Source organism: Vulpes vulpes, chromosome 11 (genome assembly GCF_048418805.1).
Source record: "Vulpes vulpes isolate BD-2025 chromosome 11, VulVul3, whole genome shotgun sequence".
Classification (NCBI taxonomy): domain Eukaryota; kingdom Metazoa; phylum Chordata; class Mammalia; order Carnivora; family Canidae; genus Vulpes; species Vulpes vulpes.
Window position 1 is genome coordinate 20,532,007 of NC_132790.1, and position 24,724 is coordinate 20,556,730.

The window sequence follows — 24,724 nt, forward strand, 5'->3', positions numbered from 1 at the left end:
ACTGATAATGTATTAGGCAAAATAGAGGAACAAATTTATTTCTTCCATTTTCAAAATATGCCTTCAAATATTTACATTTAAATTACCTTCTTACCTTTCAGAAAAGGCAGGAAAGTTGGCTCTAGGCGAGTCTAACAGTTATTAGGACCTCCGCATCATTGAGAAAAATTAGCTTGTTTTGGGCATCCTTAGAGTGTGGAAAACAAAGTGTCACTGAACATGTCACTCAATGTTCTGAGATAAGCCTTAGTATGGCAGCCATATAAAAGGTTACCTCAGAAGTGTCTTAAATACTCAAAACTGGTTAGGGTGTATCAGTCCAGGAACCCATGTGAACCTGCTCATTCTGGGTTTGTGACTGCCAGAGAATCCACATGGAGTCAGATAAAGACAGCAGTTGTTGCTGTACTTCACTCTTGAGTAGTATTGTTGGACCGAAATTGCTAACTCCTGCAATTTCTTGTTCTTACTCAAACTGCCTACCCAAGACATTAGAAGACTTTTTCATACCTTTTTATCTCAAAGTCTGTTCTTTTTTAGACTTCTCTAAGATGCTATTTCTTATATAAATGGTAGGAACTCTATTGAAGTCTTTAGGTATTCATAGTGATGCATCTAGTCTTGATTTCTTCTTTGTCTGTGATGTCCTCTCTTGGAAGAAGAAGAGGGCCATGAATTTGTGTAGGACCTATGGTTGATATCCTCTAACAGCAGAGCCTACATAGATGTTTTGGTACAGAAGGAGTACCAGACACTTATTATAATTTTTGAATGGTTCTTTGAAAAATAAGTTACTTCCCCATAGATATTCACATTGTTTGGATGGATTTTTTCCCTATCTCCCCCTTCAGGGTTTTCTGAAGTGTTAGTCACTGAAGTAATGATCAGAACACTTTACATGGCACCACCCAGCAACTACTCCACTGCTCCAGTCTCTGAATTCCTCCTCATCTGCTTCCCTAACTACCAGAGTTGGCAGCACTGGCTGTCCCTGCCCCTCAGCCTCCTCTTCCTCCTGGCCATGGGGGCCAACGCCACCCTCTTGATCACTATCCGGCTGGAGGCCTCTCTGCACGAGCCCATGTACTACCTGCTCAGCCTCCTCTCCCTGCTGGACATCGTGCTCTGCCTCACTGTCATCCCCAAGGTCCTGGCCATCTTCTGGTTTGATCTGAGGTCCATCAGTTTCTCTGCCTGCTTCCTCCAGATGTTCATCATGAACAGTTTCCTCCCCATGGAGTCCTGCACATTCATGGTCATGGCCTATGACCGCTATGTGGCCATCTGCCACCCATTACGATACTCATCTATCATTACTGACCAATTTGTAGTTGGGGCTGCCATCTTTGTTGTGGCCCGGAATGGCCTTCTTACTATGCCTATCCCCATACTTTCTTCCCGGCTCAGATACTGTGCAGAGAACATCATCAAGAACTGTATCTGTACTAACTTGTCTGTATCCAAACTTTCCTGTGATGACATCACCTTCAATCAACTCTACCAGTTTGTGGCAGGCTGGACCCTACTGGGCTCTGACCTCATCCTAATTATTCTGTCCTACTCCTTCATCCTGAAAGCTGTGCTAAGAATCAAGGCTGAGGGTGCTATGGCCAAAGCTCTAGGCACCTGTGGTTCTCACTTCATCCTCATCCTCTTCTTTAGCACAGTCCTGTTGGTTCTGGTCATCACTAACCTGGCCAGGAAGAGAATTCCCCCAGATGTCCCCATCTTGCTCAACATCCTGCACCACCTCATCCCCCCAGCTCTGAACCCCATTGTTTATGGTGTGAGAACCAAGGATATCAAGCAAGGAATCCAGAAGCTACTTAGAAGATTGTAAGAAGTAAAATGAGTAAGAACTCACCTGGAGAATTGAAATTGATAATGGGGAATAGTTTTCATAATACATAGGAAATTTAAATAGTTACTATAGGAATAAGTTTGGAATTTACATTCTCCAAATTTTCATTGATTATGGAGATATTCATATCCTGACTCTTTTTTTTTTTTTAACCTGCACTGACTGGAACCTTAGTTTTTTGCATTCTAGAGTTACCTGTAGCTTCCCTTAGGCTCATCTGTGTGAGAGAGAATTGTCAAATCATAATTACAGGAACTTAATTAGAACGATAATGCTTTTCAAATGAAGAAAAAAATGGTATTCTAGTCACTTTCAGTGCCTCTCAGTTTCCTCAATTGCTTAATACTTAAATATGTATTAGGTCTTTTGGTTCTATCTGCCACAGTTCAAACTGATTTTGTGTCATGAATGAGTCTTCTCTGGAAATACAGAAGTTGTCTCTAGGACTTTGATTCTTTTTTTTTTTTTTTAAGACTTTGATTCTCATAGTGAGGTAATGACATGTGTCACCCACTGCCTCCTCTAAGCCCTGCCAGATATTGTTAATGTATTTATCTAATGCCACTTCTCTGGAATATGAATTTCCTGTAGTTCCTCACTTATTTTTAATGAATTAAACAATTTTCACAAGATGACTCATTTTTGTATGTGTGCACTTTGCTTTAAGCAGAAGCGTGTGTCCTGTTTTCAGATGTGCTTTACTAACTCGCGTTTTCATCCTCTCCTATCTGACTTTTTCCATCAGATGTCAGGCACTATCTGCATCCCCACTTCTTCCTGCTTATCTTAGTTATACAATTAAATTGACTTATTCATTCTACTTTCATCTCTGCTGTGTCAATCTCCTGTGCTGGTGCCAACACAGTGTCCTATGGGATCCAGGCACCGTATTAGTGGGTTATTTGAACAAGGAAGGTGTGTTTAATTCTTTTCAATTCTCTTCCTGATCATGCTCTGAAAATGGTGGGGACTCAGACAATATTTTCTGGAATTATTTTACATTGGCAACATCCTCTTTTGGATACTGAGAGCTTCCTTCTCACATATAAGAGCCATTTGAGAATGTCTTCTAACATAGCTGATCTATGATAAAGCTAGTCATTCTTGGAGGATTTATAAACTAATTTATCATTACTATAGTATTGTCTTTCACCAAAGTGATGGCTTTAATCCATTCTCTCTTATCTGTTCACAGCTCCAAAGACTGATCCTAACCAAAGTATAAACTTCTCAAACAGTATCCTATTCACACATCATTCCAGTTGCTCCTAGCTCATTATTTTCAAATTATACCCATTGATTTTTTTTTCTTAAGGACAATGCTCAAGAATCTTCTTCCACAAAGAAAACCATTACCAGTGTCTTCATTTGATAAACTGCAAGTTTACAATGCTTCCCTTTATTCACCCCAGTGGACGTAATCTGATAATCTTGAGCAACATGCTTATCTTCTGCTGATACTAGATTATGAATTCCTAAGTCTGTTGAGAGTTTTGTTCATCTTCTTGACTTTATATACTTAGGGCTGCCAACACAATTATTTACATATTTTAGTTATTTTTGTTGAACTAAAGTGAATAATTCATACATGCACATTTTGTTTCTTATTTCCTCTGAAAACTTCTTAGAAGAAAGATCAAGTTGTTAATATAATGTATTCTCCAAAGCACTTTGCAAAAAAAAGCCTTATATAACTCACAGTTCAATGTGATTTTATATAGCATAGAACATAAGACTGCTTCTTTTGGAGGAGATACAAATGAGTCTTTATTTGAATCCCAGGTATTCCAATCTGGTCACTGACTAGATGTGTAACTTCTGACCCACTGATCTGAGCTCTCATTTTCTCATTTAAGAAGAGTGGTAACTGACCTTTAATTATATAATTATCTGATTATTGGGTGGCCTACTCTATGGAAAGTTTTTCAGTCTCCTTCAGAGACTAAAACATGCTAATAACCTGTAAATGGGAACCCATTTTACTATCTCCTATAAACATTGATTTCTCTCATTCAAAGGAAGATGCTCTTCATTATTTTATACATCACGATGTATTTCAGGAATGTTCTGTCCTGCCCTGTGTGTCATTCCTGGTCCCCAGTGCAATTTCTTGATTATTGTGCATCACTGTCTTATAAAATCCTTTTCTTACTTGAAGTTCATGGTGTTGTGCCACGGCATCCTGAGTCATTCCTTGTTCTAAGTCATCTTTTAAAACCTTGGTCCTGCTGCCTCATTTCAGATTTTGGTAGTTGCCTAACAGTCTGGAATGGATCCAGACTAAAAGCACTTCTCTTCACAATGAAAGACTGTAGGCTTCTCAAGTGAGCCATGAGGAACATGTAATCACAGATTCACCACATGTATTTCTATGATTTTTCATGTTACTATTTCATTTTTATAATTTAGAAATTGTATTTCCACAATTTTTCATGTTACTGACTCATTTAAAAAGATTTATTAAAGTAAATAAATTTTAATTTTGTTAAAATAACATCTTATTTTAATTTTAATTTCATGTTACTATTTCATTTTTAAAATTTCGAATTTCATTCAAAATGAAGTATGAATTTACAGAAAAAATCAAATTTTCTATAATTTACCTCTTGAAGCACACAATAATAGTTGTTAGATTTCCATATTGGCCGTCATTTCTTTTTTTTTTTTTAAATCTTTGGATACTAGGATTTTATATCTAGAGTGATTTTTGAGTCATCAAATCTAGAATCCTCTTGGAATTTCCACTAAAGATTATTTGATAACTAAACATTCAAGATTTGCTTAATTTAATATGTTGGCAAGAAACTATCTTGTAGCACTTTGGATAGAAAGCCTTATTTTTGTTTGGGATTTTAAAAATCCTCTCACTTGTCTGCAATTTTTTTCCTTGGGCCCATATAGAAACTATCTGGTAAGTTAAATTTCTAGTATTAGCTTCAGTCATTTTAACAGCATTCCATTTAGGAGCTTGTAGGCTTGATACCTCTCAAAGAAGTATATTGCTCACTGTCTTTCTAAATAATTTCTCATTTCCCTCTAATGTGCTTTCTCCTTTATAAGTTCTATTAGGTTAGTATTTGTTACTCATCTTTGCTTTTCTTACCAAGTCAAGCAGAATAACAAACTTGTAAAAGGTGTTTAGCAAATGCATATGTGATAGATTAACAAAATGTAGAATGAAGCATATAATAAAATAGAATGTGGGAGGTAAATTTTATATTGAGGAATATGGTCCTAAATGTCTGATATCTCTTACAGAGAAATGCTCCAATGCATGGGATTTTAAGATGCTTTGGGTGAAGTGGTATAAACCTCTAGTTTTCTCTTTCTTTTCGTATTTAAATGCATACATCTTTCCTTCATCTTTGGAAGTGTGTAGATCTGTGTTAAGTATGTGTGTAGGCTTAGGAGGATTCTAGATTTGATGACTCTAAAATCACTATAGATATGAAATCCTAGATATCCAAAGATTAAGAAAAAAGAAATGACAGCCAATGTGGAGAATCTACCAAATACTATGTTTGTGTAGGATGTAATACTTCAGGGAATGGTGACCATGAGGACAGGAAACTCAAGGCATCTCTATTATCTTTTGATCTACAAGAAAGGCAACATTACGACTTTAGCAATTTCATGGAGCCCATCCAAGAACATAAAGCAACAAGAAGTTGAAGAGTCACATGCTGGAAGCAGACTACTAGCTGAATAAGTTATCTACTTAGAGGAAAGTTACACAGTACCTTCGAAATATCCACTTAAAGGCTTGGCACAAGATAAGTCAGAGAAAAACAAGCACTGAATGTATCACTTATATGTGGAATCTAAAAAAAAATCAAACCTGTATAAAACAGAAAGTAGCATGGTAGTTACAAGGGGATGGAGAGTGAGGGAATAATATTGATAGTGTTTAAGGGTATAAACTTATAATGAATCATAAATAGCCCATAGAGATCTAGTGCACAGTATAATCAATACAAATAATAATAATTTTGTACCATAATTATGTAACATGATAAATATTGCTCCAACAGCATAATGCAATATATAAATGTAGCAAAGTAATACTTTCTATATACCTTAAATTTATGCAATGTTATATGTCAAATTTATTCAATTTAAAAAACATCTTAGCAGAAGTAATACTTTGTGTTAGGGTTTCCATTCCACCCTGAATATAAAAGAATGAGAATGCACCTCTTAGATATTGGTGTTTGAGAACCCAAAGATACAGAGATTATTATGCACCAGACATACACTATTCCATCAGACACATTATTCCACTACACACAATTTTGGTGGAATGTCTTTAAGTTAGCCCAAAATATGTAAAGTGTAGCTCAGATCTGCATCTAGAAGTGATGCTGAATGGAGAAACCAAGAAAGGAAAATTATTACCCAATTTTGAGATGTAAGTGTCAGGGTTTTTAATTTTTTTTCTGCACCAGATGATGAGTGCTCAAAAATGTCAGAGATTGGGGAACCCTGGGTGGCTCAGCGGTTTAGCGCCTGCCTTTGGCTGGGGGCATGATCCTGGAGTCCCGGGATCGAGTCCCATGTCGAGCTTTCAGCATGGAGCCTGCTTCTCCCTCTGCCTGTGTCTCTGCCTCTCTCTCTCTCTCTCTGTGTGTCTATCATAAATGAATGAATAAATCTTAAAAAAAATGTCTGAGATTTTGTCATTTTTCCTCATGAACTTTGGTATTACCAAGGAAGATGTCAGTTACATTAAGAACTACAGCTCCAAGTTGAAAGATAAAGTTGGAAAAGAGATAGCTGTAAAGCTTTAAACATTGGAGAAGAGTTTGTCTGCTTGAAGGCATAGGGACAGGGAGATACTGGTGCTCAAGTAATGAGAACAGTGGCTTAATGAGAACAGTGGCCATTCTGATGTCTAACACTGAGTAAAATTGTGTCCAGAGCTGGACTAGCTAAGGCAAGAATAAGATTAGGTTAACCTAAAATCAGAGCCCACATAGAGACATTTGAGGAAAGGGAGAATTTACTTTCCTGAGAGATAATTTGTCATGCGTTAAGACTCCAGTTCTCTCTCCCACAGCTGTGGTGGAATGGAACAGTGTATAGAAACACCCCTCCATAAGAGGTTAACACTTGGCTTATTATGTTTTTGGAGAAAACATGGCAAAATTAGTAACTCAGGATGATGGATGGTCTAGGAATCATCCAAAGAGAACTGAAGTACCAATTTGAGATTTTATAGGCTCTTCAACATTTCACTTGTTAACCTACAAAATAAAACAGCCAGTTATTTTACCAGCAAAGTAAGTTTATAGCACAGAATTGCAATACAGGACATGCAAGCTACCCCAAACCATAGGCAAGCCCAACAAGCAAAGAAGAGGAACATTATTTTACGGAGAAGAAGGAAGAAGTTGGAAGGGGTTGTTGAAAAGTCGATTGGAGAAAAGCAAGAATTCGGGGTTATGACAATTTCTCATTGACTGAGTTGCAGGAGTAGCCAGTTTCTTATCGGAGATGCAATAATGTACATCTTTCCCTATTGGGTTCTGTAATCGACAAGTTTTCCCGTAATCAGTGCTGGGTCGTATGGCGCCCCCTTCTGGTCTCTGGTCTCTATTTCTGTGACGTTTCCCTTTATTATTTTAACATACCAAGTTGTCCTTCTGTGGACAACTGGCCACATCTGCCCCTGCCTCAGAAAGCTTAATCCTATATTCTGCAGCTCCTACCCTGAAAGGGCCAAGCATTTGGGATATCAGCTCCCAAATGAACAAAATGAGAGATTGAATACGGTTGAAATGAGTTTGGATTCTGCCTCAATACCACTTAGTTTTATCCTGTTGCTCTAGGATTTAGTCTTCCATCTGAGAGAATTTTCAGAAGGGCACAGGGATGAGGCAAAGCATAAAATTATACTGGTGTGGCTGAATTACTATATTTGCAGAAACACAAAGAATTTGATTTTAAGAGTTATTTTTTTTAGCCAAAACTCATGGGAGCCACAGAAGGATGTTTAAAGGGGGAAATGGCATGATCTAAATTACATTTTATTCAGATTGTTCTGAAAGAAGCATTTGAGGAGTTACACTAGAGGCATATGGATCATTCTAGACTATCAGAGGAATCATACACCAAAGGATGAATTCACATCTATGGTATTTCAGCCAGACCTAGCCTTTCCCTCTCCCTACTGGCAATGGTGTTATTTTCCAAAAATAAAGGGATGCAGGTAACCAAGACCTTGAGTTACTTCACAGGAATACAGGACACAAAGCACTGCCAATCAATATTTGTGACCTTATTCTTGATTTTGTCACTTGGAAATAGTTTTGTGCTTCAGGGGCCCATAAATTAATTGCTCATCATTATCTCTCTCTCTCATGAATATTCCTCATGCCTCCAAATTAAACACTCTTCAGACCCTCTTCCAAGGCACTAGCTTTTAATTTTAACATTCAGAAGGGAAATCCATCTGGACTTATATTGGTATATAGTGGATATCCTATTGATTCATCTAACATTTGTTAAAATGACGGTTTTTCCCAGGACCCTGAAATTGTTAGTTTGCTTTTCTTATCAGGCAATCAGGCAGGTGGCTATCTATCTATCTATCTATCTATCTATCTATCTATCTATCTATCTATCTATCTATCATCTATCTATCTATCTATCTATCATCTATCTATCTATCTAATCTATTTCTGGGCTAACTGTTTAATTATTTGTTTGGCTATCTTTGTGCCAATATCACACTGTCTTACTCCTGATAGCTCTGTAATATGTTTTGAAATCTGGCAGCCATTATAAGCCATCCAGGTCCTCTTTAAGATTGCTTTATTCAATTCCCACATGAAGCTTTACAGGTTTTACATGTTTTACATTGACTTCTCTCTCTCTCTTTTTTAAAGATTTATTTAAAGATATTATTTATTTATTCATGAGACACACACGCACACACACACACACACACATACACACACACACACAGGCAGAGACACAGAGGGAGAAGCAGGCTTCATGCAGGGAACCCAATATGGGACTCAATCCCAGGACTCCAGGATTACACCCTGAGCCTAAGGCAGATGCTCAACTACTGAGCCACCCAGGCATCCCTACAAATGACTTCTTAAAAAAAAAAAAGAGGGAGAAACTGCTGGGAATTTGACTGGGATTGCTTTAACTTTGGGGTAGGGTTGACATCCTTACAGTATTAAATTTTCCAATCAATAGCTACATTTGTGTATTTTATTTAGGTTCCAATTTTGTATATTTCAGTGTAAAGAGTATATAATCTTTGTTAGACTTATTCTTAGATACTATTTTTGTCTGATACTGTTTTGAATGTGTACTTTTTGTTTTGTTTTCTGTTTGTTGTCATAGCTAATTTGTGTATTGGCTATGTTTTGGGTCATAACGCTAAATTCATGTATTCTAGTATTTTACTTTTGGGTTTTCTAAATCCTCATATGTTTGCAAAATGACAGTTTTACTTTTTCTTTGCAATCCTCCTGCTTGCTATTTTTTTTCCAGATTTACTGTACTGAAATGAGCCTCCAGTGTTGTGTTGAAGAGAAATGGTGATAGTAGAAATTTTTGCCTTTTATTTTGTCTTTTATTAAAGGAACAGTCTTTATTATTTAACCATTGATTACCATGACTGCTATAGTTCTTTTGGAAATATGCTTTATCAGATGAAGGAAATTCCCTCCTATTTTAACTTGCTAAGATTTTAAAAGGGGTGTTTACTTCGGTCAAATGCTTTTTCTGTTTCCTTTGAGATGATCACATGGATTCATTGTTATTCTGTAAATGTAGCAAGTCACATTAGTTTTCAAATATTATATTCCACTTGTTTGTGATCACTTACCATTTTTATATATTCATGGCATTTGATTTGCTGATGATTTTAAAAGAATTCTTCTAAAAAATATTTATTTTAGAAAGAGAAAGAGAGTGTATGAGCAGGGGAAGGGGCTGAGGGAGAGAAAGCCTGAGATCATGACCTGAGCCAAAATCAAGAGTTGGCTGCTTAAGGAACCGAGCCACTCACATACTCTGTTAAGAACTTTTATATCCATGTTCATGACAGAAATTGATTTATTTTCTTTTCTGGTAATGGAATTTCTTCCCTCATTCTTTTATTTTTAATCTGTGTATTGTCTGTATAATTGAAGTGGGGTTTTCATAGGTATCGTATAATTGGCCAGGACTTTTTATTCAAACTCACAATTTTTGCCTTTTAATTGGGTTGTTTAATTTATTTGCACTTAGTTTTATCATTGATATGATTGGATTTAAATCTACCATCTTGTTATTTGTTTTCTATACAATTTATCTGTTCTTTGTTCAATGTTTTCTTGTTTTAATGCTTTATATTGGATTATTTCTTACTGTTTCTTCTCTTCTTTTGATTATTAATTATAGCTTTTTGTTTTTTATTTTAGTTGTTGCTTTAAGTTTTAAGTATACATCAAGTTATCACAGAGTGCCTTAAAGTGATATACCATTTCATATATAGTATAACAATCTTGTAAGAGCTTGCTTATTTATTTACCTGTGTAATTATCATTTCTGGAACTGTTTATTTCTTTGTGTGGAACCAGATTTTCATCTACTGTCATTTTCTTTCTGCTGAAAAAGAATTCCTCTAATATTTTTTGTAGTTCAGGGTTCCTGGTAATGAATAATTTCAGCTTTTGTAGGTCTGAAAACATATTTTTTTCTCTTTAGTTTTTGAAAGATATTTTCACTAAATATAGAATTCTAAGTTGACAAAATTTTTTTGGTTCTTTAAAGACATTGCTGTATCCTCACTTGAATCACTTTTGACAAAAAAATCTGCTGTTATACTTAGCATTTTTCCTTTGTGTGTAATTTGTCTGTTTTCCTATGTCTGCTTTTAAGATTTTCTTTTTATCATTGATTTTGAGCCGTTTGATCATGATGTGCCTTCGTGTAGTTTTCTTCAGGTTTCTTGTGTTTGGGAGATCTTTCTGATTTTACCTTAATTATTGCTTTCCTTTTACTTTTTTGATTAGTTCTTTTTTCAGATGTCATTTATTCATTGCTTTTTATTCTTCTTTTCATTCATATGTAATATATTTTATTACATGTAATACATTAAATGTGTTAAATGTAATATATAATATACATATATGTATATATATATTTGACTATAGATTTCTTTTTATGTACTCTTACTATTCTATAGGGTTGCTTATGTTTTATATTATATCAGTTCAAAATATTTGCCGGGGCAGCCTGGGTGGTTTAGCAGTGGTTTAGCACTGCCTTCAGTGGTTTAGCACCGCCTTCAGCCCAGGGTGTGATCCTGGAGACCTGGGATCGAGTCCCATGTCAGGCTTCCTGCATGCAGCCTGCTTCTCCCTCTGCCTGTGTCTCTGCCTCTCTCTCTCTCTCTCTCTCACACACACACTGTCTCTGTGTCTCTCATGAATAAATAAAATCTTTAAAAAAATAAAAAAAAACCAAAATATTTGCCAATTTACATTTTGATTTTTTCTGTTACTTATAGTTAGTTAGATATATATTATTTAATATGTGTGATGTGCATATTTTCAGATACATTATTATTATTGTTTCATGGTTTTTTTTAAATTTTTTTTTAATTTTTATTTATTTATGATAGTCACAGAGAGATAGAGAGAGAGGCAGAGACACAGGCAGAGGGAGAAGCAGGCTCCATGCACCGGGAGCCCGACATGGGATTCGATCCCGGGTCTCCAGGATCGCGCCCTGGGCCAAAGGCAGGCGCCAAACCGCTGCACCACCCAGGGATCCCTGTTTCATGGTTTAATTCCACTGTGGTCAGAGCACATATTCTGAATAATTTCAATATTTTGAAATTTGCTAAGACTTTTTTATGTTTCAGCATTTAGTTGGTTTTGATCATGTTTTATATACACTTGAAAAGAATATTCATACTATTGTTATTGTGTATAATGTTCTGTACATGTCATTTGAGCAAGATTTGTTAATTACATCGTTCTAATGTTTCATATCAGGGTGGGTCTTATTTTTATCAGATATTCTGTTATGTTTTAGGAAAGGCATGTTGAAATCTAACTTTGTGGATTTATTTCTTGTTTTGTGTTGATTTTTTGCATTATTTTAATAGAAGTTACAATATTGGTATATTTTCTAATTCATCATTATAATCACTTCATCATTATAAAATGTCCTTCATTACTTCTGGTAATGCTTCTAGCTTTAATAAGAATAGCTACTGACATTCTCCTGGTTAGTATTTTCATGATATATTTTTCCATTTTTTTGTTTTCAATCAGAGTGTTTATACTTAAAATGTGTCTTTTTGGTAAGCAACATGAATATATTCAATCTGATAGTCTTAGTCTTTTACTTGGAATACTCGGTCTATTTACATAAATGCAACTGCATATTGCTTTATAGCTACCATCTTATTATTTGTATATTACTTCACACATTTTAATTTCCTTCTTCACCTTTTTTGTCTTATTTTGGATTAATGAAATTTTTATGCAGTCTTTTTTAGTGTTATTTCAGTGATAATCCCAGAATAAAAACTGATATTCTTGACTTACTACAGTCTATTTAAATATACTGTTTGGAGTGTTCAGGATTCCTTATAGTTGTTTTCCTATAAGCGACATATTTTTCCCTTTGTGAAAATATTTCTAAAATTTAATATAAATTAATGATGAAATAAATCATCATAAAGTACTCATTTTAAAAACTATTTTTCTATAATGCAGCTAATTTGTAAGATGAAGTCATTCCATAAGTCTGTTAATGTTTGTCTTTCTATAGAGTCTTTTAGTTACATCTTACAAGTCTCTGAGTGATATTCCTTTCCGTTAGAAGTGATACATCTCAGTTTAGGTAACTCTTGGACACCTCAAAAGAAACTATGAGCTAATCACTACTCTATCACTTCCTTTGAATATAAATGCAAAAATCTCTCTTTTTACATTAGGAAAGTGTGTGTGCATCTGCAGGGAGGCAGGAACCCATGGGAGCAGGATGCCCCAAGCAACTCTTCATGTTTCCAGCCACAGGAGAGTGGTGGCTGTTATAGGGACAACATCTTCATAAAGCTGTCCAGGGCCAAAGTCACAACACTCTTTCCTGTTCCACCAAAGCCATAAGGAGAGGGCTAGTGAGAGTTGGAGAAGCCACACATTACCTGACAGCAGCTGGATGGTCAAATTGCCATCTGGAGCAGACTTTTTCTGTAAGTATTTTTGATAGCAGTACATTGGAAAGCCAAGCATAAGTGATACTTTGAGTTTGGTCTTCAATTTAGTTCACTGTTTGTTTAGAAGAATGGTATCATATCCTCAGATGTTAGTTTGTGAAGACCCTGCCACACAAAAAAGTGATACATACCTTGTTCTTGACCCTAATTAGCTTTGGTCCTCCTAGGATAAGTGGCTAAGAACTATAGATCCAGGCAGAGAGATAAAACCATGAAAAGGGAACCTATAGAATTCCTCTGTAGGAGGAAGATAACTGTCAAATTAGGAGACCAGAGATTGGCCAGAATTGTGCTCATATAAATAAAGATAATGGGAGAAGCAGCCTGTGATGTTGAGGCTGAACAGAGCTGAGGCTATGGCTGGCTTAACTGAGGTAGCAGTCTTGGATTAGGGTTCATCTAAGTTGGTGGTTAGGTCAGCTATGACAAGTCAGTGTAGCTTTATCATTCTCAAAATATTGTTCCTGAAAAAGAAGTATTGGCATTACCTGGAAACTTGTTAGAAAGGGAAATTCTTGGCTCCTTATCCCCCCAAACTATAAGATTAGTAACTCTGGAGGTTGGTATCAGCAATCTGCATTTCAGCTGGCTCTCTAGGTGATCCCATACACACCTACAATTGAGATCCACTGGTCCAGATAAAGGAAAATCCTGATGAGAAGCCCACATTATATATTCAAGAAAAACAAATAAACAGCTCTAATCCTTGATTGGGAGATTTGTGTGTATGTGTGTATGTATGCTTGGGGGCATCCTAACAACATGCCCCCAAATCCATCTGTGAGAGATGGTTTTTCTCCAGAGGAGGGGGAAAACAGCAGAGGAGCATGCCTCAGAGGAGAATACAGCAGAACGTGGCAACTGCTTCCCATCAGGGCCTGGGATGATTAAGAAGATACATGAAGAGAACTGAAGCTCCAGTGTGTGCAGCATCCGGTCCTGGGGCATATTTCAGTATTCCTTTAGTTATTCTTATTCTAGAAGCTTCATTTTCTTATTTTTTCTCAACTCAGGAAACATAGTGGTTTTTATTTCATTATTTTAAGTTACTTACCAAACCTAGATGCAAGTAACATGCAGGACATGTATCTTTTGTATTTATTATTTTCATCCCTAGGTTTTATCACTAAATTTTTTCCCCATTCTGCTTTGTTCAACTTTATACTGAGTGTTAAACAAGACTGCTGGTGGTTCACAGTACAGCAAGATATGGAGATGCTAAATTAAAAGAGTCAAGGGTATTTTAATGCTTCAATAATCTGTTAATCTCATATATCTGACTTGTACTTATTGAGTGCCTATGATGTCAGCAGGTGCATGAAGTGCTTTCCTCTGTGCTATAATAAAAAGATGAAATTCCATTGCTGACAGATGGAGCACTGACTTTTTTGGAATACAAGCAGGAAATATCATTTGTATAGGAGAGTTTTATTAATGTTTTAACAACAGCCTGCTCAGGATATTTAAGGATCATAAAGAAACAATGGAAAGAAGAGGCATGTAACTATGGATACAGGAAAAATAACAAGAAAAAATATTCCTAAGAACTGTAACTTCTTGTCTAGATAGAATGGGAGAGGCAGAAGTTAGTTATCTGAAGGCAAGAGAGTTGATTCTAGGAGTAGGATATCACATATAAAAACACAGAAGTGAGACAAAGTGCAAAGAATGTTCTATTGGTGGCTGAGTCTATGTGTAGAGTATATATTTGTGAATGGAATTATTCTTTATTCATAGTTATGAATGCTAAGGACATTGTTTTAACAAAGAAATAACTTGTATAATTTAAATTGTAGACAGATTTTATGTCATTCGAACTGTGGAGAACCTTGACGGCCTAGAACGGAGGCAGTACATCAGTTAGAAGTTACTAATGAAACAGTCAAACCGCGAATTCATGTCTTTTCTTTCAGCCAGTTTCAGGCCCACCTGCCAGTCATGGTACTATTTCTCAACAACACAGGCACCCAAGTGACTGAATTCCTGATGATCTGCTTCCCAGGATTGCAGGACACACAGCATTGGCTCTCTGTAGTCCTGGCTCCCCTTCTGGTTTTGGCCCTTGGGGCTAACTTTGTGTTGTTACTCACCATCCAGCAGGAGACATCTCTGCATGAACCCATGTACTACCTGCTTGCCATCCTTTCCATGCTGGACATCATCCTTTGCCTCACTGTCATTCCTAAGGTTAGACCCCCCTCTAGATTCACTTCCAGGTACTCAGTCATCTATCTCTGAATAGTATTGTTTTGTTGCTGTAAATCCTCCTACCTCTGAAGGCAAATTCTTAACGAGTTGCCCACACTATCACACTGGGTCTATCACAGCTCCCACATATGTCCCTTTCATTCTCAGTGTCCACTTCTTGAAAAGTTTCATTCTTCCCAACTGACAGGCCCTCTTTCAATGTCTCAGTCAATGAAATGCCAAGTTTTCACTTTGTTTTTACTTCTAGGGAGAGATTCTTCTTGACTCAGAATGATCCCACCTTTACATCCAAGAAGTCTAGAATTTACTTACTAAAATGTAACTGGATGTATATTTACATCATATGCTGAGATAGGAGTCATATTTGGAAGAGGTTTCTTTTGTGTATAAAGAGATTGGAGGGTATCCAAATATAAGTATTATACTTACTGAGTTCTGATATTCTTGTGATACATTTAGGTGGGCAGATGTGTTCAGCTGGAATTTGGGTAAGAAATCTGAGGTTGATCAAGAGAAGACAGGCTAGAAATAAGCTTTTTTTAAACAAAAGACATTATCTATAGATAGAGACAAAAGTGTATAAATCTGGCTTTAATTGGGATACACATAGAAGGTACTTGAAGTTAGGATACTGCTATGATTTGGGGATATAGATGGTTGAAAAAGACATTGGGAGTTTCCCCAAAGTTAGGTACCCTAGAGTGGAAATGGATGCAGTTTTTGAGAATAATGATTCTGGCAGGTCCTGCTCATCTTCTGGTTCAACATGAAGACCATCAGCTTTGCAGGCTGCTTTCTGCAGATGTTCATCATGAATACATTCCTTCCCATGGAGTCCTCCACCTTCCTGGTCATGGCCTATGACCGCTATGTGGCCATTTGTTATCCTCTCCGCTACCCATCCATCATCACTGAAAAATTTGTCTCTTATGCAGCTGTCTTCATTGTCTTCCGCAATTTGCTGGCCACACTACCCACACCAGTTCTGGCTGCCAGGCTCAACTACTGTGCCAGCAATGTGGTGGAAAACTGTATCTGTGCCAACATTTCTGTAGCAAAGCTCTCCTGTGGGAATATCCACCTAAACAAGCTCTACCAGTTTGTGAGTGTTTGGTGTCTACTGGGTTCTGACCTGGTGCTCATCTTGCTATCCTACTGCTTCATCTTGAGGGCTGTTATGCGTCTGCAGTCAGGAGGTGCAGCCACCAAAGCCCTGAGTACTTGTGGTTCCCATCTCATTCTTATACTTTTCTTCTATACATTGCTACTAGTCTTCATCTTTACAAACAAGGCAAGAAAGAAGGTGCCCTTAGAGGTACCCATTCTTCTTAATGTTTTACACCACCTCATTCCACCAGCTCTGAATCCCATTGTTTATGGAGTACGAACCCAGGAAATCAAACAAGGGATTATCAAGCTACTCAAGTACCAGTTCTGAGAGATATGAGTCAAAGACCAGGGATTATGGAAGTTTGTTTTAGTGTTGGTTTCATTTGAATGCCACAAGGAACATATTTGACATCCATGATGCTATCCTCATCTTGAACTTAAACCTTCTCTAGCCACTATCACAATATTTACCCTCACTAACTCCTCTTCAAATCTTCATTAAACACACATTTGGTCATCCATTGCTTTTTAATTTTAACCCCTTGCCATCATGATCCTTCAATTACTCATTAAATGATTATTTAATACCTTCCATATCCTTCTCAGTGTTTAAATTCTGAGTGCCTATCACATTTAATTCATAGGGCAAAGATGAGACACTTTATATAGAACATGGGAAATATGGGTATGGTTAGGGGAACCAATGAAAGGAGTAATGGCTTGGATTAAGATGTTGAGTAAAAATTAAAGTTATGGGTCACAATATTAGGTGATAGTCCACATGTAGTGTATAAAAGATGGAGAGGAGTAAAGGATGACTCCAAGGCTTTTTAAAAGAATTTAAAAAAAATTTAACTTAAATTCAATTTAGGTAACATATGGTGTATTATTAGTTTTAGGGGTAGTACTTAGTGATTCATCAGTTGCATATAACACCCAGTGCTCATTACATCAAATGCCCTCTTTAATGCACATCACTCAGTTATCCTATTCCCCTACCCATCGCCCTCTAGCAACCCTCAGTTTGTTTCCTACAGTTAAGAGTTTCTTATGGTTTTCCTCCCTCTCTGTTCTTACTTTATTTTTCCTTCACCTCCCCTATGTTCATCAGTTTTGTTTCTTGAATTCCACATATGAGTGAAATCATATGGTATTTGTCTTTCTCTGTCTAATTACTTCATTTAGCGTAATGCCCTCTGCTCCCATTCACATCACGGCAAATGGCAAGATTTCATTCTTTTTGATGGCTGAGTAATAGTCCATTGCATATCTATACCACATCTTCTTTATCCATTTATATGTCAGTGGACATCTGGGCTCTTTCCATATTTTTTAAAGTTTTAATTTAAATCCCAGTTAGTTTGCCACATCAGTGGCATATTAGTTTCAGGTGTACAATATACTGGTTCAACATTTCCACTCAACACCTAGGGATCATCACAACAAATATACTCCTTAATTTCCATCACCTATTTAACCCATCCTCCCACCCATCTCCATTCTGATAACCTTCAATTTATTCTCCATAGATAAGAGTCTATTTCTCCAACTTTTTGTAAGAGTAGTTGGAAAGTCAGAGTTGCCATTAATCGAGGAGCCTGTTTTATGTGTGGTATCAGAAGTTTGGCTTTGGACACTTAACTCTATTTTCATACCAAACTCCTACAAATGACTATACTTTTAAAATAACTATTAAATATCTAAATGGGGAAGTAGAAGTAAGCAATTGAACATATGGCACTGCTCCAGGACAAGATCTAAGCTAGAGACAAATTTTTTTAGTCATAAGAGTGAATAGGTGGTATTTAAATCCAATTTAGATGTGTGATATGAATTATGTCTATGAATTATCACTTATTTCTATTTTTTTCTTTGAGAAATTTGTTCAAATGCTGGGTATTCTGGATCCACACTTGTTTGCCACTTTCCAGAGACTATAGTCTCATTAAAGTCAGAAACTGTGTTTAATTCTTCTGTGTATCTGGCACATAGTAGGTGCTTTTTAAATTAATAAATAATTTTGACTGTCTCAAAACTTTTGGTCTTAGTGTGTGACATCTGGATTATGGAGTCTTAATCCAAAAATAATACTATTTGGTGATGAAATTTCATGTGCTGGTTTTTAGCAGATACATATTAAAAGTTTTATCATTTTTATAAGAGTAAAAACGTTCATTAACATAATTTAGCAGAGTAATGGACTTCTTATATTCAAAACAGACAATATTTTAAGGACATAGCAGTAAGCTCCTTGACATCAGTCTTGGCACTGATTTTTTTGGATGATACCAAAAGCAAAAGCAACAAAAGCAAAAATAAACTATTCATACTACATCAAACTAAAAAGCTTCTGCGCAGCAAAGGAAATCATCAACAAAATGAAGAAGCAATCTATCAAATGGGAAAAAAATACTTGCAAATCATATATCTGATAAGGGGTTAATATTAAAAATATATAATGAAGGGGAAGTCATCAGAGAGGAAGAGTTTTAACTATAGGAAAAAAACTGAGTGTTACTGGGGACGAAGTGAGTAGGCGGATGGGATAATTGAGTGATGGGCCATTAAGAAGGTATGTGATGTGATGAGCACTGGGTGCTATATGCAACTGATGAATTATTGAACATTACATTAGAAACTAAGGATGTATTAATGTTAGCTAATTGAATGTAAATTAAAAAATAAAAAAAACCCAAATTTGTAATGAACTCATACAACTCAAAAGCAAAAAAGAAAATCTGATTAAATAATAGACAGAGGATCTAATGGACATTTTTCCAAAGAAGACATACAGATGACCAACAGGTACATGAAAAGATGCTCAACATCATTTATCATGAGGGAAATGCAAATTAAAATCCAATAAGATATTACATCACACCCATTAGAATGAATATTATCAAAAATATAAGAAATAAGAAGTATTAGCAAGAATATGAAGAAGAAACACTTATGCATTGTTGGTGGCAATGTAAATTTGTGCAGCTCCTATAGAAAACAATATAGAGGTTCCGAAAAAAATTAAAAATAGAACTACCCAATGATCCATCAATTCCCCTCTGGGCATTTGTCTGAAGAAACTGAAAATACTAATTGGAAAAGATACATGTACTACCACGTTCATTGCAGCTTTATTTATTTATTTATTTATTGTCTATTTATTTACTTGTTTACTTATTTTTTAATTAATTTTTATTGGTGTTCAATTTACCAACATACAAAAAAACACCCAGTGCTCATCCCGTCAAGTGTCCGCCTCAGTGCCCGTCACCCATTCCCCTCCAACACCCGCCCTCCTCCCCTTCCACCACCCCTAGTTCGTTTCCCTGAGTTAGGAGTCTTTATGTTCTGTCTCCCTTCCTGATATTTCCCAACATTTCTTTTCCCTTCCTTTATATTCCCTTTCACTATTATTTATAATCCCCAAATGAATGAGAACATACACTGTCCTTCTCCGATTGACTTACTTCACTCAGCATAATACCCTCCAGTTCCATCCACGTTGAGGCAAATGGTGGGTATTTGTCGTTTCTAATTGCTGAGTAATATTCCATTGTATACATAAACCACATCTTTATCCATTCATCTTTCGATGGACACCGAGGCTCCTTCCACAGTTTGGCTATTGTGGCCATTGCTGATAGAAACATCGGGGTGCAGGTGTCCCGACGTTTCATTGCATCTGAATCTTTGGGGTGAATCCCCAACAGTGCAATTGCTGGGTCGGAGGGCAGGTCTATTTTTAACTCTTTGAGGAACCTCCACACAGTTTTCCAGAGTGGCTGCACCAGTTCACATTCCCACCAACAGTGTAAGAGGGTTCCCTTTTCTCCGCATCCTCTCCAACATTTCTGTTTCCTGCCTTGTTAATTTTCCCCATTCTCACTGGTGTGAGGTGGTATCTCATTGTGGTTTGGATTTGTATTTCCCTGATGGCAAGTGATGCAGAGCATTTTCTCATGTGCATGTTGGCCATGTCCATGTCTTCCTCTGTGAGATTTCTCTTCATGTCTTTTGCCCATTTCATGATTGGATTGTTTGTTTCTTTGGCGTTGAGTTTAATAAGTTCTTTATAGATTTTGGAAACTAGCCCTTTATCTGATATGTCATTTGCAAATATCTTCTCCCATTCTGTAGGTTGTCTTTTAGTTTTGTTGACTGTATCCTTTGCTGTGCAAAAGCATCTTATCTTGATGAAGTCCCAATAGTTCATTTTTGCTTTTGTTTCTTTTGCCTTTGTGGATGTATCTTGCAAGAAGTTACTGTGGCCGAGTTCAAAAAGGGTGTTGCCTGTGTTCTCTTCTATGATTTTGATGGACTCTTGTCTCACATTTAGATCTCTCATCCATTTTGAGTTTATCTTTGTGTTTGGTGAAAGAGAGTGGTCCAGTTTCATTCTTCTGCATGTGGATGTCCAATTTTCCCAACACCATTTATTGAAGAGACTGTCTTTCTTCCAATGGATAGTCTTTCCTCCTTTATCGAATATTAGATGAGCATACATTTTAGGGTCCACTTCTGGGTTCTCTATTCTGTTCCATTGATCTATGTGTCTGTTTTTGTGCCAGTACCACACTGTCTTGATGACCACAGCTTTGTAGTACAACCTGAAATCTGGCATTGTGATGCCCCCAGCTATGGTTTTCTTTTTTAAAATTCCCCTAGCTATTCGGGGTCTTTTCTGATTCCACACAAATCTTTAAATAATTTGTTCTTTTTTTAAATTATTTTTTATTGGTGTTCAATTTACCAACATACAGAAAAACACCCAGTGCTCATCCCGTCAAGTGTCCGCCTCAGTGCCCGTCACCCATTCCCCTCCAACACCCACCCTCCTCCCCCTTCCACCACCCCTAGTTCGTTTCCCCGAGTTAGGAGTCTTTATGTTCTGTCTCCCTTCCTGATATTTCCCAACATTTCTTCTCCCTTTATATTCCCTTTCACTATTATTTATATTCCCCAAATGAATGAGAACATACACTGTTTGTCCTTCTCCGATTGACTTATTTCACTCAGCATAATACCGTCCAGTTCCATCCACGTTGAAGCAAATGGTGGGTATTTGTCGTTTCTAATTGCTGAGTAATATTCCGTTGTATACATAGACCACATCTTCTTTATCCATTCATCTTTCGATGGACACCGAGGCTCCTTCCACAGTTTGGCTATTGTGGCCATTGCTGATAGAAACATCGGGGTGCAGGTGTCCCGACGTTTCATTGCATCTGAATCTTTGGGGTAAATCCCCAACAGTGCAATTGCTGGGTCGGAGGGCAGGTCTATTTTTAACTCTTTGAGGAACCTCCACACAGTTTTCCAGAGTGGCTGCACCAGTTCACATTCCCACCAACAGTGTAAGAGGGTTCCCTTTTCTCTGCATCCTCTCCAACATTTGTTGTTTCCTGCCTTGTTAATTTTCCCCATTCTCACTGGTGTGAGGTGGTATCTCATTGTGGTTTTGATTTGTATTTCCCTGATGGCAAGTGATGCAGAGCATTTTCTCATGTGCATGTTGGCCATGTCCATGTCTTCCTCTGTGAGATTTCTCTTCATGTCTTTTGCCCATTTCATGATTGGATTGTTTGTTTCTTTGGTGTTGAGTTTAATAAGTTCTTTATAGATCTTGGAAACTAGCCCTTTATCTGATACGTCATTTGCAAATATCTTCTCCTCATTCTGTAGGTTGTCTTTTAGTTTTGTTGACTGTATCCTTTGCTGTGCAAAAGCTTCTTATCTTGATGAAGTCCCAATAGTTCATTTTTGCTTTTGTTTCTTTTGCCTTTGTGGATGTATCCCGCAAGAAGTTACTGTGGCCAAGTTCAAAAAGGGTGTTGCCTGTGTTCTCTTCTATGATTTTGATGGACTCTTGTCTCACATTCAGATCTCTCATCCATTTTGAGTTTATCTTTGTGTTTGGTGAAAGAGAGTGGTCTAGTTTCATTCTTCTGCATGTGGATGTCCAATTTTCCCAACACCATTTATTGAAGAGACTGTCTTTCTTCCAATGGAAAGTCTTTCTTCCTTTATCGAATATTAGATGACCGTACATTTCAGGGTCCACTTCTGGGTTCTCTATTCTGTTCCATTGATCTATGTGTCTGTTTTTGTGCCAGTACCACACTGTCTTGATGACCACAGCTTTGTACTACAACCTGAAATCTGGCATTGTGATGCCCCCAGCTATGGTTTTCTTTTTTAAAATTCCCCTGGCTATTCGGGGTCTTTTCTGATTCCACACAAATCTTAAAATAATTTGTTCTAACTCTCTGAAGAAAGTCCATGGTATTTTGATAGGGATTGCATTAAACGTGTAAATTGCCCTGGGTAACATGGACATTTTCACAATATTAATTCTGCCAATCCATGAGCATGGAATATTTTTCCATCTCTTTGTGTCTTCCTCAATTTCTTTCAGAAGTGTTCTATAGTTTTTAGGGTATAGATCCTTCACCTCTTTGGTTAGGTTTATTCCTAGGTATCTTATGCTTTTGGGTGCAATTGTAAATGGGATTGACTCCTTAATTTCTCTTTCTTCAGTCTCATTGTTAGTGTATAGAAATGCCATTGATTTCTGGGCATTGATTTTATATCCTGCCACGCTACCAAATTGCTGTATGAGTTCTAGCAATCTTGGGGTGGAGTCTTTTGGGTTTTCTATGTAGAGTATCATGTCATCGGCGAAGAGGGAGAGTTTGACTTCTTCTTTGCCAATTTGAATGCCTTTAATGTCTTTTTGTTGTCTGATTGCTGAGGCGAGGACTTCCAGAACTATGTTGAACAGCAGTGGTGAGAGTGGACATCCCTGTCTTGTTCCTGATCTTAGGGGAAAGGCTCCCAGTGCTTCCCCATTGAGAATGATATTTGCTGTTGGCTTTTCGTAAATGGCTTTTAAGATGTCGAGGAAAGTTCCCTCTATCCTAACACTCTGAAGTGTTTTGATCAGGAATGGATGCTGTATTTTGTCAAATGCTTTCTCTGCATCTAATGAGAGGATCATATGGTTGTTGGTTTCTCTCTTGCTGATATGATGAATCACATTGATTGTTTTACGAGTGTTGAACCAGCCTTGTGTCCCGGAGATAAATCCTACTTGGTCATGGTGAATAATTTTCTTAATGTGTTGTTGGATCCTATTGGCTAGTATCTTGTTGAGAATTTTTGCATCCATGTTCATCAGGGATATTGGTCTGCAATTCTCCTTTTTGGTGGGGTCTTTGTCTGGTTTCAGAAATAAGGTGATGCTGGCCTCATAGAATGAATTTGGAAGTACTCCATCTCTTTCTATCTTTCCAAACAGCTTTAGTAGAATAGGTATGATTTCTTCTTTAAACGTTTGATAGAATTCCCCTGAGAAGCCATCGGGCCCTGGACTCTTGTGTCTTGGGAGGTTTTTGATGACTGCTTCAATTTCCTCCCTGGTTATTGGCCTGTTCAGGTTTTCTATTTCTTCCTGCTCCAGTTTTGGTAGTTTGTGGCTTTCCAGGAATGTGTCCATTTCTTCTAGATTGCCTAATTTATTGGCGTATAGCTGTTCATAATATGTTTTTAAAATATTTTGTATTTCCTTGGTGTTGGGAGTGATGTCTTCTTTCTCATTCATGATTTTATTAACTTGAGTCTTCTCTCTCTTCTCTTTAATAAGTTTGGCTAATGGTTTATCTATCTTATTAATTCTTTCAAAGAACCAACTCCTGGTTCTGTTGATCTGTTCACAGTTCTTCTGGTCTCGATTTCATTTATTTCTGCTCGAATTTTAATTAACTCTCTTCTTCTGCTGGGCGTGGGGTCCATTTGCTGCTTTTTCTCTAGCTCCTTTATGTGTAAGTTGAGCTTTTGTATTTGAGTTCTTTCCATTTTTTGAATGGATGCTTGTATAGCGATGTATTTCCCCCTCAGGACTGCTTTTGCTGCATCCCCAAGATTTTGAACGGTTGTATCTTCATTCTCATTAGTTTCCATAAATCTTTTTAATTCTTCCTTAATTTCCTGGTTGACCTTTTCATCTTTTAGCAGGATGGTCCTTAACCTCCACGTGTTTGTGGTCCTTCCAAACTTCTTGTTGTGATTAAGTTCTAATTTCAAGGCATTATGGTCTGAGAATATACAGGGGACTATCCCGATCTTTTGGTATAGGTTCAGACCCGATTTGTGACCCAGTATGTGGTCTATTCTGGAGAAAGTTCCATGTGCACTTGAGAAGAATGTGTATTCAGTTGAGTTTGGATGTAAAGTTCTGTAGATATCTGTGAAATCCATCTGGTCCAGTGTATCATTTAAAGCTCTCATTTCTTTGGATATGTTGTGCTTAG

The 24,724-nt window shown here is 37.0% G+C and overlaps 2 protein-coding genes across 2 annotated transcripts; both read left to right on the forward strand.

The window, feature by feature from the left end:
- The first annotated feature begins 880 nt into the window (after window positions 1-880).
- On the forward strand, window positions 881-1,840 carry LOC112910938 (olfactory receptor 56A4-like). Its single transcript, XM_025987252.2, has one exon. It carries the CDS (start codon window positions 881-883, stop codon window positions 1,838-1,840), a length of 960 nt encoding a protein of 319 aa, XP_025843037.2.
- A 13,195-nt stretch (window positions 1,841-15,035) lies between these two features.
- LOC112910891 (olfactory receptor 56A1-like) lies at window positions 15,036-16,743 on the forward strand. The gene is made up of 2 exons (XM_025987209.1): window positions 15,036-15,284; window positions 16,048-16,743. Exons 1-2 carry the CDS (start codon window positions 15,036-15,038, stop codon window positions 16,741-16,743), a joined length of 945 nt encoding a protein of 314 aa, XP_025842994.1.
- The last annotated feature ends 7,981 nt before the right edge of the window (window positions 16,744-24,724 follow it).